Source organism: Nannobrachium achirus (assembly GCF_963921795.1).
Source record: "Nannobrachium achirus genome assembly, chromosome: 20".
Classification (NCBI taxonomy): domain Eukaryota; kingdom Metazoa; phylum Chordata; class Actinopteri; order Myctophiformes; family Myctophidae; genus Nannobrachium; species Nannobrachium achirus.
In genome coordinates, this window is record NC_137827.1 from 33589912 (window position 1) to 33615190 (window position 25279).

The 25279-nt window shown below is 43.9% G+C and overlaps 3 protein-coding genes across 3 annotated transcripts in view; all 3 read right to left on the reverse strand.

Annotated features, from left to right (window-relative positions):
• Window positions 1-12703, reverse strand: part of sptb (spectrin, beta, erythrocytic) — a gene marked incomplete at its 3' end in the record, with an annotated part of 67840 nt that extends 55137 nt beyond the window's left edge. Inside the window, exon 1 of the mRNA XM_080750740.1 lies at window positions 12118-12703. Coding sequence (XP_080606866.1) covers window positions 12118-12700 — 583 coding nt within the window. The 5' untranslated portion in view covers window positions 12701-12703. The remainder of the gene's footprint in view (window positions 1-12117) is intronic.
• Window positions 6603-7850, reverse strand: LOC308306408 (CCA tRNA nucleotidyltransferase 1, mitochondrial-like; the record flags this gene model as incomplete). The annotated part of the gene is made up of 1 exon (XM_080751387.1): window positions 6603-7850. Exon 1 carries the CDS (start codon window positions 7827-7829, stop codon window positions 6603-6605), a length of 1227 nt encoding a protein of 408 aa, XP_080607513.1. The 5' UTR covers window positions 7830-7850.
• Window positions 12704-21433: 8730 nt separating the features above from the next.
• stard9 (StAR-related lipid transfer (START) domain containing 9) overlaps window positions 21434-25279 on the reverse strand; it is a 58222-nt gene continuing 54376 nt past the window's right edge. The window contains exon 30 of the mRNA XM_080750992.1: window positions 21434-23714. Within this exon, the coding sequence (XP_080607118.1) occupies window positions 23613-23714 (102 nt within the window). The 3' untranslated portion in view covers window positions 21434-23612. The remainder of the gene's footprint in view (window positions 23715-25279) is intronic.

The window sequence follows — 25279 nt, forward strand, 5'->3', positions numbered from 1 at the left end:
AGGGCATGGGAGTCAAGTCGCCGCCAGTCTGAGTGTCAGTTGTCAGTCAGCTCTGTTCTCATACCTCATTAACATATCTGCTGGTCATTATGTCACATGACTGCCATACTCCAATCAGAGCTCTCAATCAGTAGGGAAGGCTCCTTTAAATAGAGCTTGCTTTCCCTACCAATGCTTGGTTCCGAAGCTTCGGAATCATTTGCTGCTTGCTTCCTCCTCCACCCCAGCCTCCACCTTTGCATGAGCACTCTGGCTAAGCTCAAATACTTGTGATTGTCTGATTAAGTTACATGTCAATGTGGTTAAGCAAGTACTGTGATCTTGTCTAAGTTTCATGTCATGTTGTTAAGCTCATACTGTGATTTTGTTTAAGTTCATGTCAATGTTGTTAAGCTCAATACTGTGATTTGACTATGTTACATGTCACGGTTATTGCTATTTGCTATTCTATCCCTAGGAGGGTATTGCTGCGTTCCCTGATTTTGCTTAGCATGCTCAGAAATGCCTGCACAAAATTCAGGGAGCATCTCCGATCGCGGAGCCCTTCAAACGCCAAGTTTAACTGTATTCCATTTATGCAATAAATGGTTAAATATCCTTGCCAATATCTTGCCGAGTCTATCTGTTCATTATGTTATTAATTGTTATATTCTTGACGTGAGTGTTCCTGCCTAAACTAAGGGGCAACGACGGCCATGGCCTTCATGGCCTCCCTGAAATTCCTGCCCTGCTGTCAACATAATAGTGAAAAAAAATACATTTCAACAGTCAACTAGAAAGATTCTGGGAAATTGTAAGTGTGGTTGCACTAATCCACAGGGAAATGATTTTCCGTCTTACCATTTATATTATATATTGTGATGTCAAGTGAAGCATGACCAATTAGACATTATATTGTATAGTTCAAGATATCTGGCCTTACAACCCAGATAACTTCAGTTAAAAGGTTAACAAAAAACAGGTTCACTTTAGCTGGCATAAAGGTTCTCGGGCCTAGAACAATAATAGTGTGTTGCCTATAGCACCACCATTACTGTCTGTATGGCCAGTGCTGAAGCTTACCGTTATAATGAATGTTTTAAAACAAAAACAACAGATTTGACCCATTACCATGTTAATAAATATACATGATTAACATGAATATATTTTTTCTGTTTTTTTTTCTTCAAAGAAACCATCTATTTTTCTTTGAAATCATCCCTGTTAATACTGGCCTACTGTACCAACGTTGGATGTTCCAGGCTTCTCTCTGTGCCAGCGTTATATGGTAGGTACAAGTCTTACTAAACACTGCCCTGTTTCACATGCTTTTACTTAGTGATCTCTCGTCCACCGCTTTGACTCCAGCGACAGACCCATGACTTATTCACGCTGATGGATTTTTCCTGTATACGGGTTGCCTTTTTCCTTTTTTCCCCCCACAAAGTCAGCTTTTACTGGAAGTGGCCCAGTGGTCCCAGTCCCACTGTGTGCCCCTGCATTCCTGAGTCATGGCACGTCAGGCTGCATCACTGTTACCTCTACTTCAGGGGTTCCCAAACATTTTTGTCTCAGGGCACCCCATAAATATATTTTTTAATCCGAGGCACCCCTACATTATAATTTTCACTCCCAGCACCTTATATTTATAGCATATCGTCGTTATGTCTAAAACCGTTTTGTATTTATCATCTATAAAATGTACTAAACGAGTGAAAACAGCAGATCTACAAGCACACAACGCCTCGCATCGCGAGGCGTTAATAACTTTGTACTACTTTGTAATAACTTTGTACTTCAAGTTTAAAATGATACTAAATATTTTTTCAAGTGTCCAAATAAATTCCAAATATTATCAAATGATCTTGCGGCACCCCTGGACTGCCGTCACCCCAGGGTGCCCCGTCACCCACTTTGAAAACCCCTGCACTACTTTACTTTTTAGGGGCGCTGCAAACCGCTCCTACATTTCACTTTGTCTTTGTATTTGTACGGAATTAGTACGGACCTCTCCATACATGGAGATTAGTAACTGACGTCATGGACAGAACGGCCCATACATGGAGATATGCACGAGTGTTGTGTTTGTAAGTAAAAGTAAGTCGTGTTTGCACCGCTCACTTCGCACTGGTGTGACTGCATGGAGTTCCCGGCGGAAGCTAGAGAGTGAGTCTGTAGTTCTAAGTGCGACAGGGAGTTTATTCCACAGTTTGGGGGCCAGGAGGGCAAATTGTCTGGGACGAGTGGATTTTTTGTTCTGGGGTGCTTTAGCAAGGGTTCTGTCAGCATCTCTGTGTTGGCTGATCTGAGTGAAAGTGTGGGGTTGTAGGGGTTGATCAGGTTTTACTCTTAACTCTTAACTTATCAGATGAACTTTGTTTTTCTAAACGATGGTGACTAATGTTTCATGTCACTGAGCGTATATTCCGTACAGTCGATGACATGAAATGCTGCAGAGAAATACACAGAAAAGACATAGGTTTGTGTTTTGCCACATTATATTATTGATCATCTCACAAACAGAAAAATGGGATTTAGGTTGAAAATCTGAGACATGGATGAGGGTTGCTTTATTAATGCTCTGTGACAAAGGATACATGGCTATTTTAACTTTCTCCAAACGGTTTCCCTATCCATAGGCCTCTTACAATCCTGTATTACAATTGGCTAATGGGTGGGTGGGTGGGTGGACCACAGCAACGTCACTCTGACATAACCAGAAACAAACCCATATGCCCATATATAAGCATATCTGCATATGCATCTGAAAATTAGATTTACTAGAAGAGGGCGGCCCAGCGTCTAGTCGGCGACCTGGCCAACTCGGGAACGATGTAAATAGGGAATGAATGCCCCGCCCTTTAATGCAAACCCCATTATACCTGTTGTCATATGTTTTGACCATCTGTTTGCCTGTGTCCATTTATGCCCATCATGTTTTGACCATCTGTTTGCCTGTGTCCATTTATGCCCATATATGGAGATATCTGTTATCTGTCTGTCTGTCAGCGTCCATTTTATGTCCATATATGGAGATCACTGCAGATATAGTTCTGGGTCCATTTTATGCCCATATGCCCATATATGGAGATATCTGTCTATTTGCGTCCATTTCATGCCCATATATGGATATGGAGATCTCTGTATCTGTCTGTCTGTGTCCCTTTATGCCCGTATATGGAGATCTTTGTGATTCTGCGTAAATTTTATGCCCATATATGCCATTTGCGTCCATTTTATGCCCATTTATGGAGATCTCTGTATCCGTCTGTCTGTGTCCCTTTATGCCCGTATATGGAGATCTTTGTGATTCTGCGTCCATTTTATGCCCATATATGCTATATGGAGATATTCAGAGATTTTTTGTTGACTCATGTGGCGTACGTGATGTCAGAGCCTTTTATGAGTGATGTCACAATGAGTCAGCGCTTGCGCCGATTTCCTCCGGAACAGCCTGATGTCAACAATCAGCTCCGCATAAGGATATTCCGAACGTTTCGGGCCGGTTTCGGAAAACCGCGCGTCGGGTCGGGTCGAGGCCCGGCACTGCACTCCGCGCCGCGGCGGGGAACGCGCGTGCCGAATCTGAAGCCGGTGGGACGAACGGTTCTCGAGATACGCGGATTACAGACACACAGACACACAGACAGACAGACAGACAGAGACTTCTCGCATTTATAGATAGATTAGTGTGGCACTGTAGCCAGCCACTGTTCCTTTGACTTAGAACTTGTGAACTATGCTCAAAACCGTACTTTTTGGAACATTCAGTGTCTTTGCAATTGTTTTATATCCTTTTCCTTTTTTGTACAAAGCAATAATCTCTTCTCTGAACTTTTCTGACCATTCCTTAGACTTGTTTCTAACTGCTCTAATCACAGTCAACAAACTTCTAGTCAGGCCAGGTTGCACATCTGATGCAACTATTTAAGCCCTTGATTAGTCGATTGCAGTTGATAACAGATGTTGTCAGGTGTAATTAAGAGTTGAATAATTGAAAGTGAAATTGGCATTGAAAGTGGCATTGAATTTGGAAAGAATAACACTACAAATATTACTTTTGTTGAACTATGACAATGTTCTTGTATGATTTATTTATTTAATTCAGTTGACAGTGAAACAATTGAATTCAACATGAACGTCCATTCCCTTTCATGACATGACTGTGAAGCCCTGCACACACCATAGAATAAGGTTTAGGTGTGATCGTGTGCATAGGCGATTCTAGCCTCTTCCAGCAGGGGGTGCACGACCTCTATTACCTCATGCACGCGCGCGTGCACGACGCGAAAAAAATTGCGGATATTAGCGGTTTTGTAATGTTGTTTTAGCGGATTTCTGCAGTTAATTTTGTACCCAAATGTAACACAATATAAACAAAAAAAAGTGTAAAACAGGTGCTTCTTTTTCTAAACACCATATGTCTATCTATAGGATTTATTTACTTATTTTGCAGACAGAGGCAGCACAGCCAGGACATATAAAGCCAAACATCAAGTTAATCATCATTCATCAAGCAATCAAGCAGTCATTTACAGTGTCAAATAAGCATTTCACAAAAACAAATAGTAGACACATCCTTATTACACAATGAACTGCAGCCTCCGGGTTTTGGCACTTGCAAACCTTTCAATTATTTTCTGCACTTTAATTTTGTGTATTTTCTCAATCTGTAAAATGCCTATATCTGACACTCTTTTATCAGTCATGGTTGTCCGTAAATACGTTTTTAGTTGTCTCAAAGTAGAGAAACTGCGCTCATAACATAAAAGACAATGCACTTGGAGGGAGTACAACAGCATTGTGTAAACAGAGATGTGTCTTTATGTACCTGTCCTCCTGAAAGCTTGCTCGGCGTTCTCAGAACCAAAGGCCCGACATGGAAAGCAGAACGCCCGGTCATGGCGCACGCTATACTCCAGCCAGGCAAAATCTTTAAACCACTCCTTTCTGAATTTGCGTTGTTTTTCGCCAGCGGCCTTTAATGGACATTCTACATCTTCTGGCTGATATGGACCCAAAGCCAAAAACTGCTTGGCTTTATCCGGGCCATGGCAAGGGTCTCTTTCATGAACAAAGTTGGCTTCATTTGGCTCCTCTGGGTCTGGGCCTGGGGTAACAACAGTTGAGTCTGGAGTGGGGCTTGCTTGCTGTGGAGGAACCGGGGCCTCGGTCTCCGGCAACGGCGAGCCTTCCACAGTGATGTCGGTGGCTGGATCACTGCTGCTGCAAGCTCCGTCCACCTCCTCTGGTTCACGTTCATTAGCATTACTGTCAGTGTCGAGTGAACCCGTGTTCACATTTCCTGATGATGAATTATCGGTTGTGGCACTGGGTTTGCTCTTTTTTATAAAGAATTGGTCAATTGTCTTTGTATTTATAGTTCGTTTCGCCATTATTGCTGCTCTGCTGCTGTATCCATATTGTTTTAGGCGGGCGGAAACAGATAAGGAAATCACGGAATTGTGGGTCATCATATCAGAGAGTCACACAGCCGGCCAGCACAGGTGTCAATCTCACAGCCCACCCACAGTGCCTGCCAAGTCTGCCAACAGCGCCGTCGCCAAGCAAGCTGATAGGTCTTACATTGCAAGCAAGCAAGCTGAAATACTTGCCCCTCCACCTCTCTTTTTGCGCACATTTTACAAATCACGATCACTGTTTTATTTAATAATTATAAAATAAAGTTACATTACAAAAAAAAAAAAAAAAAATCAAAATGGCCGCCTGGCGGCCAGGGGGTGCACGTGCACCCTAGGACACCCCTTAAAATCGCCTATGATCGTGTGTGTGGGTCTTATAACCTCTTGAGCTAAAGAGGAGGAGCAATCTCTTTTTGTCAAAGACAGGTACAGCAGTTAAAGTATACTTGTATCATATACAATGTAGTGCATGGACAAGACATCCATCCACCTCAAGTAATGTAGCATTACTTTTGAACATGACATCTCGAAAAATCTAAATTATAAGACAATTAGTCTTTTTACTTTTGCTACAAAATCATAAGTTCTCAAAAAAATAGACCAAATACAGTCTTTCTATAATCTAAAGAATGCGATACAGATTGTTTTCCAAGACCAGCAGTGACTGTTAGCAATATTTAAATTTAAATCTAAATGAATTAAGTTTTAGTGATTACAATTCTTTAATAAACACACTGTTGGCTTACAACTCCAGACTGCCAATCCTCACATGGGGCTTTATTGCAGGCAGCAGCAATAGCAGCACAGATGCTACCATCAGTCCATTCCAAATGTTTGCTCATATGGTGGTACCATAATATAGTACCAACAACACAAAATTATTGCGTAATAACGGTTTAAATTTGCATTGGGAGGCAACCGAAATTACCCACAGCTAATTTAGGGAGAAAAAAAACTCAAATGAACTCTCAAAGGGATACATATGGTTGAATTCTGTTCTGAACAGTACACTCAAGTCTGGCCAATTGGCAACTGTGGGTGGATGCTGTCATGGAAGACATCACCGGGGGACTTCTGAACGTTAACTCCATGACACGAAGCAACTGCTCACTGCAACAGTCTGCTAGCAGACTGTAAATGTCATAATACAGATGATACACGTTATTAAAAAGCTTCTGCAGCACAAATTGTTTGGAGTGTTCAATTCTTGACGTGACTTAGGAGCTCTTCTTTCCCCATCTGGTAATGACTTGTCTTCCAAACGTCACGGAGCTCCAGCAGGGTGGAGCCTATCTCTTTGCCTGAAGTGATGCCCATCTTCCGCAGATCATGGCCGCTAACAGGGAAGCGTGGGACAGACCATCTGCAGAGCTCCGCCAGCAGCTTGTCCTCCCCTTGATACTTGAGCAGCTCACACACTTTACTCTGGGAGTCCAGTTCTCGACTATCTATGATGAAGTCAGTGAAGGGTTTGAGGCTGTCTGGGTAACCTTGACTTTTGTGAAGATCTCGCCTGTGTTTGATGAGGAAGAGAGCCAGAGTTTTCTCCTCCTTGGACACCTTCAGTCGCATGTCCATCCTCTCTACCTCCTTTTCTGCCCCTCTAGAGTGGCGGAAAAGAGCGGCCAGGAGTGTCATGGGTTTCGGAGAGTGGTCCTTGGCACACTTCCACACTCGTTTCATCTCTTCAACATCGCCATCTGGAGGTAAACCGATGTACTGGGTCAATCCCAGATCATACATGAGCTCCACAAGATGAGCTGCGTGGCTTCCAACCATCATTTTCTTGAGTTCTACCCAAATGCGCTCTCCTGAGATCCCTGCCAGGCCACGGGCATTCTCTCTGATGGCCTCCAGGGTCTCAGGCTCATGGTCACCTGGCTCCAAGGCCATTCTGCCATAGAACCTGAAATACCGCAGTATTCTCAAGTAGTCTTCTTGGATCCTTTTCTCAGCGCTGCCAACAAACCGAATTTTACGTTTCTGTAGGTCTTCATATCCATTGAAATAATCATATAAGGTTCCATCTAGCCCTAAGAACATTGAGTTGATGGTGAGATCTCTCCGCTCAGCATCTTTCTCCCAGTCAGTGGTGAATTCTACCTCAGCATGTCTTCCATCTGTCGTAACATCCACTCGCAACGTGGTCACTTCAAAGTTCTCATCGTGTAGTCTGGCCGTAATGGTTCCATGCTCCTCTCCCCTGTTGTTGATCATCCTGATCCCTGCAGCCTGGAACATGGACTTCATCTGCGCTGGGGTGGCTGTGGTGGCAAAGTCCACATCCTCTGGACGCTTCGCAGACAGGAGATCCCGTACAGCACCCCCTGCTATCCTCAGCTCATACTGGTGCTTCTCAAACAGCTCTGCTATGCCATTCAGACCATCTGTGAACAAGGCTTGAAACTGGCTGGTATTCAGCTGCATGATAAAGAGACTTCTGCAACTCAAAACTGCTTTTTACCAGAGGTTTCAATAATCTTCTCCACGTCTGTAACAAAATGTGACAAGTTTATTCTATGAAAAGCACCAATCAATCCATGATATCCTTCTGTGATCCGCTAACACAGGGCTCTCGGCTCTGCGCTGACATGCATCGAAAGTTTGTGAATTTAGACAAAAAAACAGATTTGCAGAAGGGGGTTTAATAAGTTTGAGCACAGCAGTACATGGAGATCAGGTTATCCAGAGCCACAGATCCAACCGCACATCAGCAAGGACTCAAGAGAGTGTGTTGCCCACTGTTGAGCAGTTTGGATATGCAGTTGTCCAAAATTGCCAATCCAAACCATATATGGCCATGCAAAAATATGGGCATATAGGGACTCGTTTCTAGGATTAGGACCCGCCGCAGTGGTGTCTGGTAAGAACTGAACCGAGATGCCTTGAATCGTATGGAAGGCTCTGAAGTCTTGCTGGGAGAACTAGCTGAGGATCTTGAGATGGGTGGATGTGATGATAAGCTTCAGTGATCCTGGTGATAGGGTCTGAGTCGAGGAATGCTTCTCCTTCTTTGTTGCCAAAGGCTTCTATTTATAGGGCTCATTTGTGTATAGTATGACATCAGCATGATGTCAGGGTGATGTCATCTTGATGATGCCAGCAGCTAGACATCTCCATATATGGGCCGCTCATTTGTGTATGATGTGACATCAGCGTGAGGTCATCCTGATGAGGTCAGCAGCTAGATATCTCCATATATGGAGATATATAACGTGAGATGAGGTGGGATGCGTCAGTAATCTCCATATATGGAGATTCAACTTGCAGATACTGATGGCATCAGTGATCTCCAAATATGGGCATAAAAGGGACAAGAACAGACCATATATGGGCACAAAACAGACACCAGTGACAGCCCCCAACAATATGACCCAGACCATATCGGTCAGATCGGTGCAGCCCAAACCTCTATACTGTATATATTACATAATCGTCTAATCGCAATTATTTGAGATAATCACAACAATGTTCATGTTAAAAATGTTCATATATTCATTTTCAAACATAAAGTTATAAAAATAATTACGATATTTGTCTGCTCTGTGCAACTTTTTTGTTTACAAAGCCTAAAATGTAATTTGTCATAATGTCAAATGTTCAACAACAGAAACACAATTAAATCGTTAATCACAATTATTTGATTGACAACTAATAGTCAAGTAAAATGTCATAATCGTGACAACATTGAACATTATATTATGACAACTTAATTGTGTAAAATGTCATAATCGTGACAACATTGAACATTATATTATGACAATAATTGTGTAAAATGTCATAATCGTGACAACATTGAACATTATATTATGACAACATAATTGTAGCATGGATATATTACTCTGATTTTGTTTACGTAGTGATTTACAATGCTTGAGTTCATTACATTTGTTTTTGCAACTAGTTAATGTGACAGCTTAAATGTGAACTCTAAAATGATTTAAGAAAACATTTACCCCTGTAAATGCTGTGCTACTGTGATGGGTTATGGAAAGTTGTAATCGCTGTGTACAAGGAAAGCAATTACGACTTTCCTCCTGTACACAGTAAAATCCATAGTGATAATGAACTGTAAACTCCACAAACTCAAAACAAATGCAAGACACTTTAGACTCCAGACTAGCATGGATCTTAAACAGGGGGTCATGGGATCCCTAGGGAATCCTCAGAGTTACTACAGGTGGTCCCCAAATCTTTGTGTGTGGTAAGAGCAGACCAAGCACAGAGCCAAAGGTGAGTAATTTGAGGGTTTAAGTGGTTAAGTGTCTGAACATACAGTACACATGAATCCAACATATTAACAGACAAGATCATGGGTAAACAAACAAGCTAAATATGTTAATTTACAAAACACTTATGATGGTTGTCAACAGGGACATGCTGGGCCCCTGATTCAGCCCGGGAAAAAGAGTTGTATAGAGGCCCTCATTGCGCGCCATAGAGAGAGATCTCTCTCTATAGCGCTGCTGCTACTCAAAGATTTGCCATTTCAGATCATGACAAGTGACAAGCCAGTGGGCCAATTACATGAGTTATATTTCGTCGTTGTCAGGTGGAAACCTTGTATGTCAAAAACCGTTTGTTTTGTATTTATAATTTAAAAAAATATTTAAACTACTGAAAACAGCCGATCTACAACGCCTCACGGTGCGAGGCGTTGTGTGCTTGTAGATTTGCTGTTTTCACTACTTTTGTGCAATGGCCTTGTATGATGAAGCAGGGCTTTGCTTTGCGAAAAACCGGGACCGGCCGGGCCTGCACCGGCCGGGAATGAACCAGCCGTTCGGGAGTTGTTTGGGAGTTCAATAATATTGTTTTGTATTTGTCGCATTCCTAAGACAACAATTTGATTATAGTAAATTTACCCTGATGGTTTCCCCACCCAGTGCCATACATTTGGGTCCCCATCCAGGGCCATGCATTTGGGTCCCCATCCGGAATCAATGAGGTTAAATTTACTATAATCACATTTTTGACAGCGACTCATTGTAAATTGTAATCCCACTCCTCCTTTCTTTCTTTCTTTCTTTCTTTCTTTCTTTCTTTCTTTCTTTCTTCTTTCTACTACACTACAGGTGCTGCTCTGGTCTTCACCTCGGCATCTGCCAGGTACAGGGTTCCCACACATTTTTACCAATTAATTTCCCAAACCTTTCCCAAACTTTTCCAGAATATTTAACCCAATTTCCAGGACTATATAGCAATAATTCAGCTCAATAACAGGTCGCTTACTCCTATGCACAATGCAATGCCCAAAGACAGGTAGTGTATGCCAGTGGTTCTCAACCTTTTCAGAGGTTGAGAAGAGTTGAGGAATTTTGTATAACACGGTTCTATTGTGAAAATAGCAGATCTACATGCTCACAACGCCTCGCAACGCGAGGCGTTGTGAGCATGTTCACAATTTCTGCCTCTAATATTTGACAATTTGGCCCATGTTTAATGTGTCATTTCAGAGGTATTAACAAAATCAATAACCAAAGACAATGCATAGCTATTCTTTCCAGGACCTTCCAGGACCCTTGATAAATTCCAAAACGTTTCCAGTACTGGAAAAATATTTTTCTAATTTCAAAATATTTCCAGGAATTTCATGACCGTGGGAACCCTGCAGGTAGAACAGATCCTGGAGTAGTATTGTCCGTGACTTAGCAATGTCCTTGATAATTTGGAGAGGCTTGGGAAACCTTCAGAGTTAGGGTATCGGTTTCCACTGCACTTCAGAATCAGTCGATACTTGAAATCTACCAGAGGCACGGGAAAAAGGGTTTCTCTCGCTCTCTGTCCTCCATCTTCCTGCACTCACTAATGTATTCCTGTCATCGGGGGAGTTGTTGGACAGCAATAGTGAAAGCCTACAGAAAAAGAGGTGATGGACAACCACTCCCCTAAAGTCCTAATAACACGGAGAGTGAGAAGTTGTTAGAGATGGGTTGTTTGTATGTTTTGTTTTTGTTGTTTTACAGAGTCCACAGAGTCAAACACAGAATATCGAAGCATCAAAAAACAGTCAAAAAGGTTAGAACACACTGGTTCTAAAAAGATTCTAGAGCTAGAGACTACTTTTTTGGTACATACATTTTTGATAAAGTGAGACGCAGAGAACGGAGAATAAGTAATGAAATTAGGTATTTTCTAGCTTGTAAAGCATGTAACACATGGCATGTTGACAATGAATGGCAGTGAAGGGGAAACAACGCAACCTTTTTAGGAGTTGGCTCTATGAAATATTCAAAGGCAAGTCAGCAAACAATTGGAGCATGGTGGTGGGATCCGGATATATTAATAAATAATCACCAAATTATATATATACACATGTATGCGCACGCACGCACGCACGCACACACGCACACACACACACACACACACACACACACCACCAATAGGAGGGCCTCTGCTTTTACTTTCTGCTGTCTTTCCTGGTTCTCACTACACTAACCTCCCACAAACATTTCATCACAGCCCAACCCCGCTGCCTCTTCTCCTCCCAGCACAGGGAAGGAGGGCATTATGAGCAAAAGTATTAGCAAAAGAATTATCACTTTCACCAGTAGACACACACACACACACACACACACACACACACACACACACACACACACACACACACACACACACACACACACACACACACACACACACACACACACACACACACACGCACACACACGACGATGACAAACAACTTCTAGAACTTCCACCCTCAACTTTGTACCTTGCAACTGTCTGAAGCGTCCATCCAGGATGGAGTTGAAGCAGATGTTGGAGGCGCTGTAGCTTAGCCAGCGCGCCCGTTTCATGCTCTTGGCCGAGGAGGAGTTGGAAGTTGGGGTGGCAGGGGGAGGATGAGGACGAGGGTGCGAGGCGGAGGGAGAGGGTCGCTGCCGTCTGGAGGAGGATGTGGTGGACGAAGAGCACAACGTGGGGGCAAGTCCCACGGGACCTGCAGACTCGGGGAGGTGCAGGAGTGTCCCATTCTTCTCCGGGTGATGCTCGGGCTCGGGGCAGCGCTGCTTACGCAGACCAACGTCCCCCCTGTGCAAGGCCGTCTTCTTGGGGTCCTGGGGTCCACGGTGAGCTGGCGGGGTGCTCCTGCTCCGGCTGGTGCTCAGACCCACCCTTACCAGCGCCGCCTCCTTCTCAGCGGGCGTGTGGCGGCCGGCGGCCGCCTCCTTGGTCACTGCCCCGCTACGGACGACAGACGTGGTCTCCCGGCTGCTGGCTTTCAGGGTGAGCTTGACCTCTCTCAGCCTTGGCTGGCTGATGGGGGTGGCGCGCAGCAGACAGGGGCTGCTCATCCTGACCCCAGTCAACAACAACACACGGCCTGGTGTGTCTGGGAAAGGAGCTCTCAGCGTCAACGTCTCTCCTCGTCTCTCTCCTCTTCTCTCACTGTGTCCTCCTTTCCCGCGTACCGTCTCACGCTCGCTCCCTCCTTGTCCTTCCCTCCCTCCTCGCCACTTCCCTCACTCTCTCTCTCTCTCCATTCTCCCTACCTCCGCTGCTGCGATGATGATGATGATGCTGCTGCTCTCCGAGCGGCTCAGGCAGCCTTCGGTTCAGCTCAGAGTGGTTTCTCCAGCAGCGCCCCAGCCATGCATACAATATGATCCCGGCTGCACAGGTCCACGTGCTCCCAGCCCTCCCTCCCCCTTCTAAACAACACTCCCACATGACGTCACCACACTGGGAAGTGGCGATGCAAGTCAGATGTGACTTGGCAAAGTCAACATTCACGTAAGTACTGTAGCGATGTAATGTGCCAGTGATCGAACAGGCACACGTCTTTGCCAGGGGAAGGGGGGGTACATAAATATCTCGGAGGAATGTGTGTTTGTGTGCTCATGCAAAGAGCAGTGTACAGTGCAAATGCCATTTGCATCTAATATGGTTGTGCCTCAAAGGCATGGTGAGACGCATGCCTCCGAGTTCACAAGCGATAAATCACATATAGGTGTCAGAGCGCTTCTCCTTCGCTCTCTCGTTCTCCTTCCCCCTTTTCCTTCTGTCTCTCTCTTTGCTCCCTCTCTCTTTTCCTCTGCTGACAGGAAACTCTGATTGCATTACTGAAACATCAGTGCAGAAGCACTCAAACACAACAGCACCAACAGCACCCACACAGCAAGCACTCTCTTCACTTAAAGAGACAGGGAGGGAGAAGGCATCCAGAGAGAGAGTGTGGAGACCGCACTGGCCCATCAAAATCTGGCCTCCCAGAAGTGTCATCTCAACATAGTCAACGTAGCACCACGACATCTCTGACCCCTTCCGGTGTTGGTGGCTTTAGGAGCGGTATGTATGTACATGGTATGACCCTCACCTTCCCTCAAACTTCTGTGATATTTCCCTCCGTTCCAGAACCGCTGCTATTTAAAAACCGCCACGCTGAACCAAAGGGATGCAGCCTCACAGGTGGGTCACAGCTTACAAGCTTAGCGAGAAATCCCTGAAATGTGTCCTAGGAGAGGGAGGCAGGGCAGCTGTCCAGATCGGTCAGACAGGCGGCATTCTGGGAATGTGCAAGCGATCCCAGTAAAGTAGCCGGGCACGGAAGGGGTGACAGGGCTCAGCTGCTGGGGGTGTGTGTGGGACGGACCACGAGACGCACACGGGACACACAAACAGAAAAACACACACACAACACAAATCTGGAATTTGGAAAACTAGGTATTGACCAATGCACACAAAACAATGTACTGAATGAAGTACAACTGATGGCATATTTTGGGATGACTTTTTTTTTACCCTATCTCTGTATATACTGTAGGGTCCTCGCTAATGCTCACTATAGGACAGTACCATTTCTGTCTACACACTCCCTTGTTGGAATGAAGATAGCTTGAAACTACCTGCTGAAGATGACATCATCAGCAGGCATGTCAACCAAGATTTCAAACCTTTCTTTTTTCTTTTTTATTATTAATTCAAATCAGTGGCTACAATTTTAGCATGCTAAGATTCCAGGAAGATACAGAGCTTGCCAGTGATGTCATTGGCAGGAACATTTTGGAGGGCATCCAGCCTGTCTCTGAGACAGGGAGCGAGTAGACATAACCACACCATCCAAGAGCAGACCAGTATATGGAGACGGAGGATCAAGTGCTCCTTTCTACATCTGCGATGTGTCGTGTAATGATGACACACACACACACACACACACACACACACACACACACACACACACACACACACACACACACACACACACACACACACACACACACACACACACTGTACACAGACACATTCACACATTAACCAATGAAGCCTTGTATACTCCGAAAATAGCCAATCGCTCACAGCGTAGTGTGAATCATGATACATGTTGTGAACTTATAGATGGGCGATTTTCAAATCTTTGCCTATGACAAGACAACGGCAGGTTAAAAGTGGTCCAAAAACACACCTGTCTCACGCCTGTGCACACCCTGCTTTCTCCCCTGACTCACCTGCGAGGGCCTTGATGCGCGAGCGCTCAAACAGCCGGGCGGAGCTGTTGTCGTGGTCCAGCAGGTCCTCGTCCGGCAGGTCAAAGCGGGTGTTGATGCGGCTGTACTGCTGCGTGATCTCCACGTTGTCAAAGTCTGTGGTGGACGTCATGGCGGTGGACGTCATGGCGGTGGTGGTCATGGCGGTGGTGGTCATGGCGGTAGCCATCGTGGCAGCTTGGTGGGGCTGGGGAGCGCGGAGCGCGTCCTCAGGTGCTCAGGCTGAGAGGAAGAGGAGGAGGAGGCGAAGTGAAGAAGGGGGAAACAGTAGGATGGAGCCGAAATGTTACAGGAGGGGAGAGTCTGGAAGACAGAGGAGAGAGAGATGTGGCGTTAAGACTAACGATCTTGGCGTGATTAATGTTCCTCTCATGTCAACAGGGGCGTTCAGTTCATCATGCTGCGGACGATGAATATAGCATCACACAAACACCCGTATCAGAGTCACTGGAGTGGTTCAGGATATGGAGGGTATTTATAACAATAGCGGAAGGAACAATACAAATTGAATAATGAAATAAAAAGGACAACTGCAATACGCATATGACAAGGTCAAGAATAGACGTATGTGGGAGTGACTGCTGAGATAAGAAAGAGAGCCACCAGTAGGCCGTGGTGTTACCCGCCCAAACCTATTCAAACAAAACATACAGGTCACAGAAATGTCTCTGAGTTCATGATGAGACAGAAACACACTAAATCAACTTTCAATTTCAAGGCCACCATTCTTTTTTCTTTTACATCACACTGTCAAAGAAATGTGACGATTCTAATTCTGGTGGCTTTTGCAGGTTAGGGAACTACAAAAAGTGAAGTTCTTCTCATATGTACATAGTGGATCTTCTTTTACATGACTGCAGTATATACAGGTACACACTTGACATCAAAGAGCGATTTTAAGGTCAGGGTTTGATTTTATTTTGATCGATGAATCTTTTTTTTATTTTATCGCACGCACGCACGCACGCACGCACGCACGCACACACGCACACACACACACACACACACACACACACACACAAACATATCCCCCCTGCCTCAACACCATAGGAGCTCCATTTTGTGCACAACACGTTGTCCAACTGTCACCGTGCGGTGGCGTGTCTGTGTATTCTCTGCATGGAATGGCGGGTGAAGGTTAGCCACTAAGATAGCTCTATCTGGTCGCAGCATGCTTCTCTTATCATCTCCCACATGGGGGAGGGCAATCCCTCCTGAGCGGAGTACATGACGAAAGCCGCTCAAACTGGCTGTGCTCAAAAGATGCAGCTCATGTAGGTTGGGCTGTGAATAATGAGCGCGTTTGTGCCTGCGTGTTTCCCTTGAACTTTGGAGGCATCTGTTTGTGCTCCTGAGTTGCTGTTGGTGAGAGCATCACTCACGTCGGTGCACAAGTGCATGAAGTTGAGTGAACACAAGTAGAGCAGTGGTTTTCAAACCTTTTGTGCCCAAACCGCACAGAAGGGAAGGTCAAAATCTAGTATTCATAATTTCTGCAAAATAGCATCTATAAAACGTGTTACCAGTTACCACTAGTAAATTGTATTTACTAATGCCAAACAATAAGTTTAACGACTTAAAGCCCTATTTCATGCTTCACTGCTTTTTTCTTAATGTCATCCCCAAAATATGGATGCCAGGTTGAAAGTGGCTTAGGTGCGTCTGTATTGGGAACTGATATAGTAAATTTAAAAAGTTAATTACTTTTTGTATAATTGTGTATATTGCAATAATAATGAGTGTGGTTGTAAAAAAGGTCCAAGGCACACCTGGACTCATGGCACGCTGTTTTGGAACCACTGCAGTAGAGTGTCCTCCTTTGGGGCTCATCAGAAGTGCATGCATTAATTACTGATCATCAAAGAAGAGAGAATACTATATTAGCTCTCTTGTTAAGAGTTTAGAATGATCACTACATTTTTCTTGCCTTGGTGACTTTGATTTGGGGAGGGAGGGGAGGGGGATAACTCTTTTTCAAATGTAATCAACAGCTCAACTCTGCATTTAGTTTATGGACAGGGAGAGTCGGGGGCGTTAGGGAGATAGAATGGTAATTTTGTTCTAATCAGTCTAGAAGTCCAAATTTGCTCTAATGATTTAGCTAGGGCGCCCGAGTCGGCGACCTTCGGGGTCGCCACAGTGGCCAAATCAAGTTAGGCTCCCATTGACTTTCTATAAACTATACTACAGGAGGGGAAAAAAATCTGCTTTACTGTAAGTAGCATGTGAGCGGTCTAACTAGGGATTTGTCATGATTCTGAATCCATTGCCAGCATTTGTTTTGCAGAAAAACTTTCCTTGGGCTAAAAATGGCCCTACAAAACGATGGTTTAGTGATGATAACTGATGAGTCATCACTTTTCACAGTTTTGTGGGCGTTTTGTAGGGCCATTTTAAGCCCAAGGAATGTTTTTTGTGCCAAACGGATTTGGCCGCTGTGGCGACCCCAAAGGTCGCCGACTCGGGCGCCCTAGCTAAATCATTAGAGCATGCCCTGGGCTACATCTGTGCAAAATGTTGCGCTTTTAGACTGATTAGCACGAACAAACCCTAAGGCCCCCGACTAGGACAGGTTAACCAGAATCCATCAAGGTACTGGTGAAACCAGGGGTGGTCCCGGATGGAAACCAGGCAAGAAGGACTATCCTACGATGAGTCTGCAGTCAGACAACTGGAGGAGGTTCTGTGTGTGTCTGAGTGTTCAGGAAAGAGGGGCCCTGGGTGACACTACAGTGATGACATTCAGCAGGTCTGCCCCCTCCAAGTCCAACTCAGTATCAGAGAACTGCAGGAGGATGTTATCAGCCCCCGGGATGCTCCACCCTCCACTGGGGAACCCCTTATCAACTCGCACACAACCTGGAGACCGAACGGCCGCGCTGCTGCTCCTGCAGACACCATATAGACCCATAACCACGAAACCAATATCCACAAGCTGCCAGCGTGCAACTGTGCTGTAAGCGATACCTATACAACTCTAATTATGTCTGGGGGATTAAGCAAGTGTTCAACTTAATCCATGGAGCTGAGACAACAATATAGCTAGGGGTGCAACAGACACACTGTAGCTCAAGCTGATAGGACTGTTGTTAGGCTGTTAGGCAAGCTTTTTTTCATCTCAAATGAGCTGTCAAAAGACCCCCAAAATAAGACGGACACATGTTAGTGAAGTGCTGGCAGAGAACGGTGTTGAGAAACTTGTTCTTGGCTAAACAGTGTCTCTAGGATATTGTGCCACTGCGAGCTGTTTCTGTGTAAAACACCTGTTGGTGTCATGTGCATGTCTGTCATTGAAGGAGCTCTCACTTAACATGTTTCCATTAGATGTCAACAGACGTGAATGGGACACAATATGTTAATGAGACACAATATGTTTGAACACTTGCTCTTGGATGAGATAGTGGATACATTTGAAATACCTATGAAATATTACGTGGTGAGGATGAAAGACTAACATTTAAAATATGTTCTGTTTCTACGTAAAGAAAGAATTCTACATGCTAGTCGCTTGTGGATCCAAATACTTTGCAGAGCATCAGAATACCTTGCTTGTTTATGAGGGGAGATGAAACACCCTTTGCCTCTAATGAAAAATTGCATCCTCTTGCGTTCTGAAAAATCTATTTGCAGCCCAAGTACCCCTGTAAAATAGGGTTGCAAATTTATGCTTACGACTGAGATACCAATCCCTTTCTTCCCCTTCAAATCACCACTTGAGTAGAATTATGGCTCACTTGCAGGAATTCCCTCTGCTGTAACTAAATCTGTGCTGATGTTTCTACCCAGAAGAATGCAGTGCATTAGCTGGCTACTGTCTAGGGGAGCGGGTGCATTATTTTGAGTGGCGCAACTAGTCAAAAGAGAAGACGAAATAAGAGATGGGTGTAGTCAAGACGTGTGTGAGAGACAGTGTGTGTGTGTGTGTGTGTGTGTGTGTGTGCGACTGTGCGCGCGCGCGCGTGTGTGTGTGTGTGTGTGTGTGTGTGTGTGTGTGTGTGTGTGTGTGTGTGTGTGTGTGTGTGTGAAATTGTACCAGCAACTGGACCAGAGAAAGATTGGGTGTGTACTATTTGGGAGGGAAAGGGAGGGAGGGAGGGAGGGAGAGGGAGAGGGGTGATGTCCAGTGCAGACTGACAGTGTAAATCTGAGACATAAACATGGAGTACAAAGAAATCGATAAGGCTGGCTGGAGGATTGAATGTCCATCATGGTCTAGTGGAGTGGATATCTCACAGGCTGGCTTGCTTAAGCCTATTTCGATTCTGCCAATAATGAACAATACACAAAATCAATCCTGTAACTATTCATCAGTCAATTAACGAATACATTGCTGTAATCATCAACATACAAATGCACATCATGATAGCCTAATAGCAGGCTACATTTTGTATCAGGGCATGATAATAAACAATGAATCCATATTGGACGTTGCCATGAGACAATCTGCTATTGTTACGCGCAAACTTGTTTTGTCTGGCATTGAGCTTGCTAGGATCATGAGGAATCGGTAGTAAACTTTTCCTGGAGTGTTTACACTACATCTGTAGACATCCAGACCGTTCGACTGGTGCACCACACAGTTTTCCTTTTAAGGGGAATATTATTTGCACGCACCATCCGGGTGCATTCATGTCATTGTCATTTCAAACAGCCTGGGCACCACCATGACATGACATACAGCTGTTTTCATTCACCCATGGATGAGACAGGCCTTGGGTTTTAGCATGGCAACAGTTATGAAGAGAAAACATAACAATTAACAGCGTTGAAAAGTAACTTTAGTGCTACAGCTACAGTAGGCGATACAAAAATCAACAACTCCAGAGGAGCTATGGATAACGAGAAGCGCACTTTTCTATGCGCAGGCGCGGATTAGGGACGGCTTGTCTCGCAAAACAAAAGTTCATCAAAGTTCATTATGTTGATAAATTACAAGTTATCAACTGGGCTGGCAAACATATTATTACATTACATACACGTAGAGCTTTGGGCATTAAGTCATTCAATTATATTAAAAAAGAACGACATGTCCTCTATCTGCTCTCTCACATGGCAGTGTCAACGTGCAACAGGTGGTTTGGAGGAAAACTAGATTGCAAATAATATCAAAGGGAACGTTTGTCATCCCGTGACCAATGATAAAAACCGATTTGGCCAAAGATCAATAATTTAATTTGTCAAGCGCATTAGGCCATGCAGCTACTTTCAATTTACACTTACTTGGTTCTGGATGTTGTCCTGTCCGAAGGGCTGTTTATCTAGACACTTTTCCCTGCCAATAAACCAATTATAATCCCATGGAAGCTGTCTGGTGCTGGTCAGAGTAGTGGGGTCCACGCGTGGAGGAGGGACTGGTGGTCCTGGGATAGGGGACTTGGGAAAGGGATTGTAGGCGCCACGCACACCACGGTCATTCCCGAAAGCCAGCTTCTGACCCACCCTCGTGTGTTAAAAATAAAGTGGGCGCACCGAGTACATGATCTCTGCGCGCAGGGGACGCACATTCCTGACAAGAGAGGGTGACTCTAAATGGCAGACGCACTTTACTCTCCCCCCCACCCACCCACCCAGCCTGGCCCGTCTGTCGTCTGTCGCATCGACCAAACACCCCCCGCCCCTCAGAAATGTCACCTCTACAACACAGCCACCACGTATTCCATTGATATAAGTCTACTGTAGGCCCACTGTATAGGATGGAACACTAGTACTGGAGTAGGCTATTTCCAATTTCCTGCACTTAGCCTACTTCTACTCCACTCCATTACATCTCAGAGGCAAATATTGTACAGTAGGCCTACTTTTATTTCACTACAATTATTTGGCAACTTTAGTTACTTGAAGATTGTTATAGGCCTATATTATGAAACATAGCCTACATCAACCACTTCAGTGAAGTTCAGCCCTATTTATACATAGGCTATTTGAAATAGCAGATACAAGCTTGTTGTGAGCTTGTAGATCTGCTATTTTCAAACATTTTAGTACTTTTACTGTTGGTACTTTAAGTATATTTTGATGTCAATACTTTTGTACTTTTACTCAAGTAACATTTTCAAAACAGGCCTTTTACTTTTAAATGTTTCTATTGTGGTATTGATACTTTAAGTAAAACATTTGAGTACTTTTTCCACCACTGCTGTAGGCCCACTGTAAGGAACACGAGTAGCATACTAATCATTAAGGCGCCTTATAAAAATAAATGTATTATTATGAGCTTCAAATGAACGCAGGCGACTCTGTAAAACAGTTAATTTAACTCAGAGAGTGTACAAACTGGTCTGGAACTAACTGCAATGGTATTACTCATGAAATTACAACTTTCTTTGATTTTAAATTAACTCTCAGGATTTTACTGTGCAAGCAGGCTATTAAAAAGATTGAATATCAATTGCAAAATAGCTCACTCTTCTGTTGATTGGATATGGTTGATGGGCTACTGTTGAGAGCAACAACAAAAAAGACTAGGTTAATAAAAACACTGCACATAAAAGTCATTTCAAAATATGTCGAGTGTATTTAAAAAAATAACAAGCATATGGGCTAACTTGCATCTTATTAGTAATAGAGACATGTAATAAAATACATTTAAGAAAATATTACCAATTGATAAAAAAAAACAACAACATACATAAATAACACTTTGTACAGGGTGAAAGAAAAGATGAAAAGAAAAAAGGCATTCAGCTCCTATTGTCCTGGGGGAATCGAACCTTCATCTTTTTGTGGCATCTTCTTTGGTCCCCCGGGGAGCCTCCATCACTCACAAATTATTATGAGCACTGCAGCTGCAGCAGCCCTGAACCTTCATACTGCAGTAAATAATATGGCTTAAGCTCTGGATCCACACAACGCAGTGAAGGCCTGAGGACATTCAGGTCCTTGATAAGCTTCTGCATAGTATCAACATTGTACAAACAATTTAGTTTTCCCGACGTGTATCACCAGAAATGCATCTGCCGTTGCCGTAGCCATACCGTGTGCAAGCAACAAACGCGTGGGGGAAGAAGTAATGATCTCTACTGCAAATTTGAAAACAACCAGAGGACATAACTATGACATACTAAATCACAAGAACCACAATAACAGTGAAAATAAATATTACAGACTTCATAATCAGATGAGAACACAAGACCTTATTAGTCAGCTTATACAGTGGGGTACCTTGCAGTTCTAAGGTAATTATGAAGAGTGTCATTCCACAACACACAGTCTACACAGAGTCTGTAGTTCTGACGTATCTATGAAGTACGACTGCATATTTTGGCAAGGATTCAGCCCTGTGTGACTGCCATTGACTTCCCAAAAAATCCAGTGGTTCTCGAGACTAACACTAACACTGGACAGACTCAAAGACGGACCCATTTCTGTCCTGCCTCCCACAGAGCCATGCTGTAAATAACCCACAACACTCCCAAATTGGACACAGAGGGTTGTGGAATGAAACTCTTCAAATTCTACATACTGGTTTCCCCCCGTTGCAACAGAACACATTTCATAGAATTTATTCTGCAGACAGAGGGCCCTTGAGTGCTGAGAAACAAGCAGTGCCGAGGGACAAGAATACAAATGGAAGGTGTCACACTGACTTAAATGGTGGTGGTGGTAAAGAACCCTTCATCGAGTTTGTTTTAAAGCTGCAATCAATAACCTTTTTGTGTGTGAGAATAAAACTATCCAATCTGTATGGTACATAGTCTGATAATACAATACCACTACCACAACTGCAGTGGTTGAAGGAGGTCTCACTGTTTTTTTTATTGAGAACTTTAGATCCTGTGGTTGGTAAGACTACTACTGGTTGACAAGAAGTATTGCATGAAACTCAAAGTAAAATTTCTCCCCTGACCAAACCTTCCATCTTAACTCAGGAGTAGAACTTTTGGTGCTCACGTTCGTCGCAGACATGGGATTGGACAAAAGCCTTATGGGTTGCAGCTTTAAGCTAAGTTAAGCACAGTAAAAAAGGAACCATAACTGTAAAAGTAAATTACTGTGTGGGGTTTTACTGCATCAGGATCAATCATTATCAATAGACATGTACACTCCACAATAACTTAATATTCATTATTTGTCAGATTGCCCCAATTACCCCTCCTGTGAAGTGTACAGTAGCAAACCCCATGGACATAAAAACCAGAGTAGGACAGATTTGTGTTAATAAATACTACTGTACAAGTTGTTTCACTGAACAAGTGAATTGGTATGTGAACAGGAAAGCTTTATAAGACTGGACACCCTAACTATAGACAGTAAAAACCTCAGTGCTCATTTATCCTTGTGTAACTCTGAGAGTGTATAAATGGAACCAAGTGGATTCCTGTATGTTACACTCTGAGTTGAATGAATACTCATGATTTTACAGTGTACAGTAGTCTAAAGGTGAATGCTATGTAGCACTAGTTGTGCTGAGTGGGCCATGCCCCAAAAGCCCTAAAATGAGTCACATACATCTTTGGTAAAACAGCTTTACAATTGTAAAATGGATTCACGTACATCAATGCACAAACATGAAAATACAGTTATACGCTTGATATTTACAGTTACGATAAAAAAATAACATTGTATAAAAAGCTGCATTGCAACATAATATCAGTGCTTTTGAATAAAAGAAAGTCAAGTAAAATCATATCCAGGTGCAAATTCAACTAGTCCGTCCCATGGCGGGGACAGTTTGTCTAAGTGCTCACTGCTACATGTGTCTTCATGTGTCCGGTGGGTGCTTTCACTGGGCCAGGGCAGCATCCAGATCAGCGATGACAGCTGCCTGCCTTCGAGCCACAGTCTGCAACAGTCTCTGAGGGAAAGATGGAGTTCCCACATCCATCTTCACAAGGAGAGGAGAGAAGGGGAGAGGAGTGATTTAAATTCTTTATTGAAAATATGAAAATATATTACATTAACGTTACATTAACAAGAGCTTGTGATTAAATAATAACTACATTAGAGATCCCTTGGAGAACTGGTTCTAATACTTTCCCTTAAAAGTAATGTTTTTGGACATACAAGGTTTCCACCCAACAACGATGATATACAATATATAAACCAGTAAGACTCCCTAATCGGGAGATAAGCGACCGTTGGTCGCTTATCTCCTGTCACACTGCTGACATCAGTATGACATCACACCGTACACAAATGACCCTTATATAAGACCGGCATTATCTACCGACAGATTAGTAACAAGATGTCAAAATCGTTGAAGGTTGAATCTCCAGATATGGAGATAACCAACACATCCCTCCATATATGGAGATAACCGACGAATCTCACTAAGTCTGACCTCACAAGCCCCATATTTGGACACGAACAACATATAACTCCATATATAGAGACATAGCTGCTGACATCAGTATGACATCACACTGCTGACATCAGTATGACATCATACCGTACACAAATGACCCTTATATAAGACCGGCATTATCTACTGACAGATTAGATGCAAGCAGGATCTCGACTCTGACACAACTCATCGGCTCATAAGCTGGTTCTCCCTCCATATATGGAGATAACCGACGAATCTCACTAAGTCTGACCTCACAAGCCCCATATTTGGACACGAACAATAACTCCATATATAGAGACATAGCTGCTGACATCAGTATGACATCACACTGCTGACATCAGTATGACATCACACCGTACACAAATTACCCTGACTGCACACACCAAGCAGTGTGATGTCATACTGATGCGGAGATATGAGCAGGGCAAAGGTGTGACGTGTGACCGACGGACGGACGGCCGGTGGAGGTTTTGATACTAAACTGCGACCTGACGGTCGCAATAAGATGTCAAAATCGTTGAAGGTTGAATCTCCAGATATGGAGATAACCAACACATCCCTCCATATATGGAGATAACCGACGAATCTCACTAAGTCTGACCTCACAAGCCCCATATTTGGACACGAACAACATATAACTCCATATATAGAGACATAGCTGCTGACATCAGTATGACATCACACTGCTGACATCAGTATGACATGACACCGTACACAAATGACCCTTATATAAGACCGGCATTATCTACCGACAGATTAGATGCAAGCAGGATCTCGACTCTGACACAACTCATCGGCTCATAAGCTGGTTCTCCCTCCATATATGGAGATAACCGACGAATCTCACTAAGTCTGACCTCACAAGCCCCATATTTGGACACGAACAACATATAACTCCATATATAGAGACATAGCTGCTGACATCAGTATGACATCACACTGCTGACATCAGTATGACATCACACCGTACACAAATGACCCTGACGGCACACACCAAGCAGTGTGATGTCATACTGATGCGGAGATATGAGCAGGGCAAAGGTGTGACGTGTGACGTGTGACCGACGGACGGACGGCCGGTGGAGGTTTTGATACTAAACTGC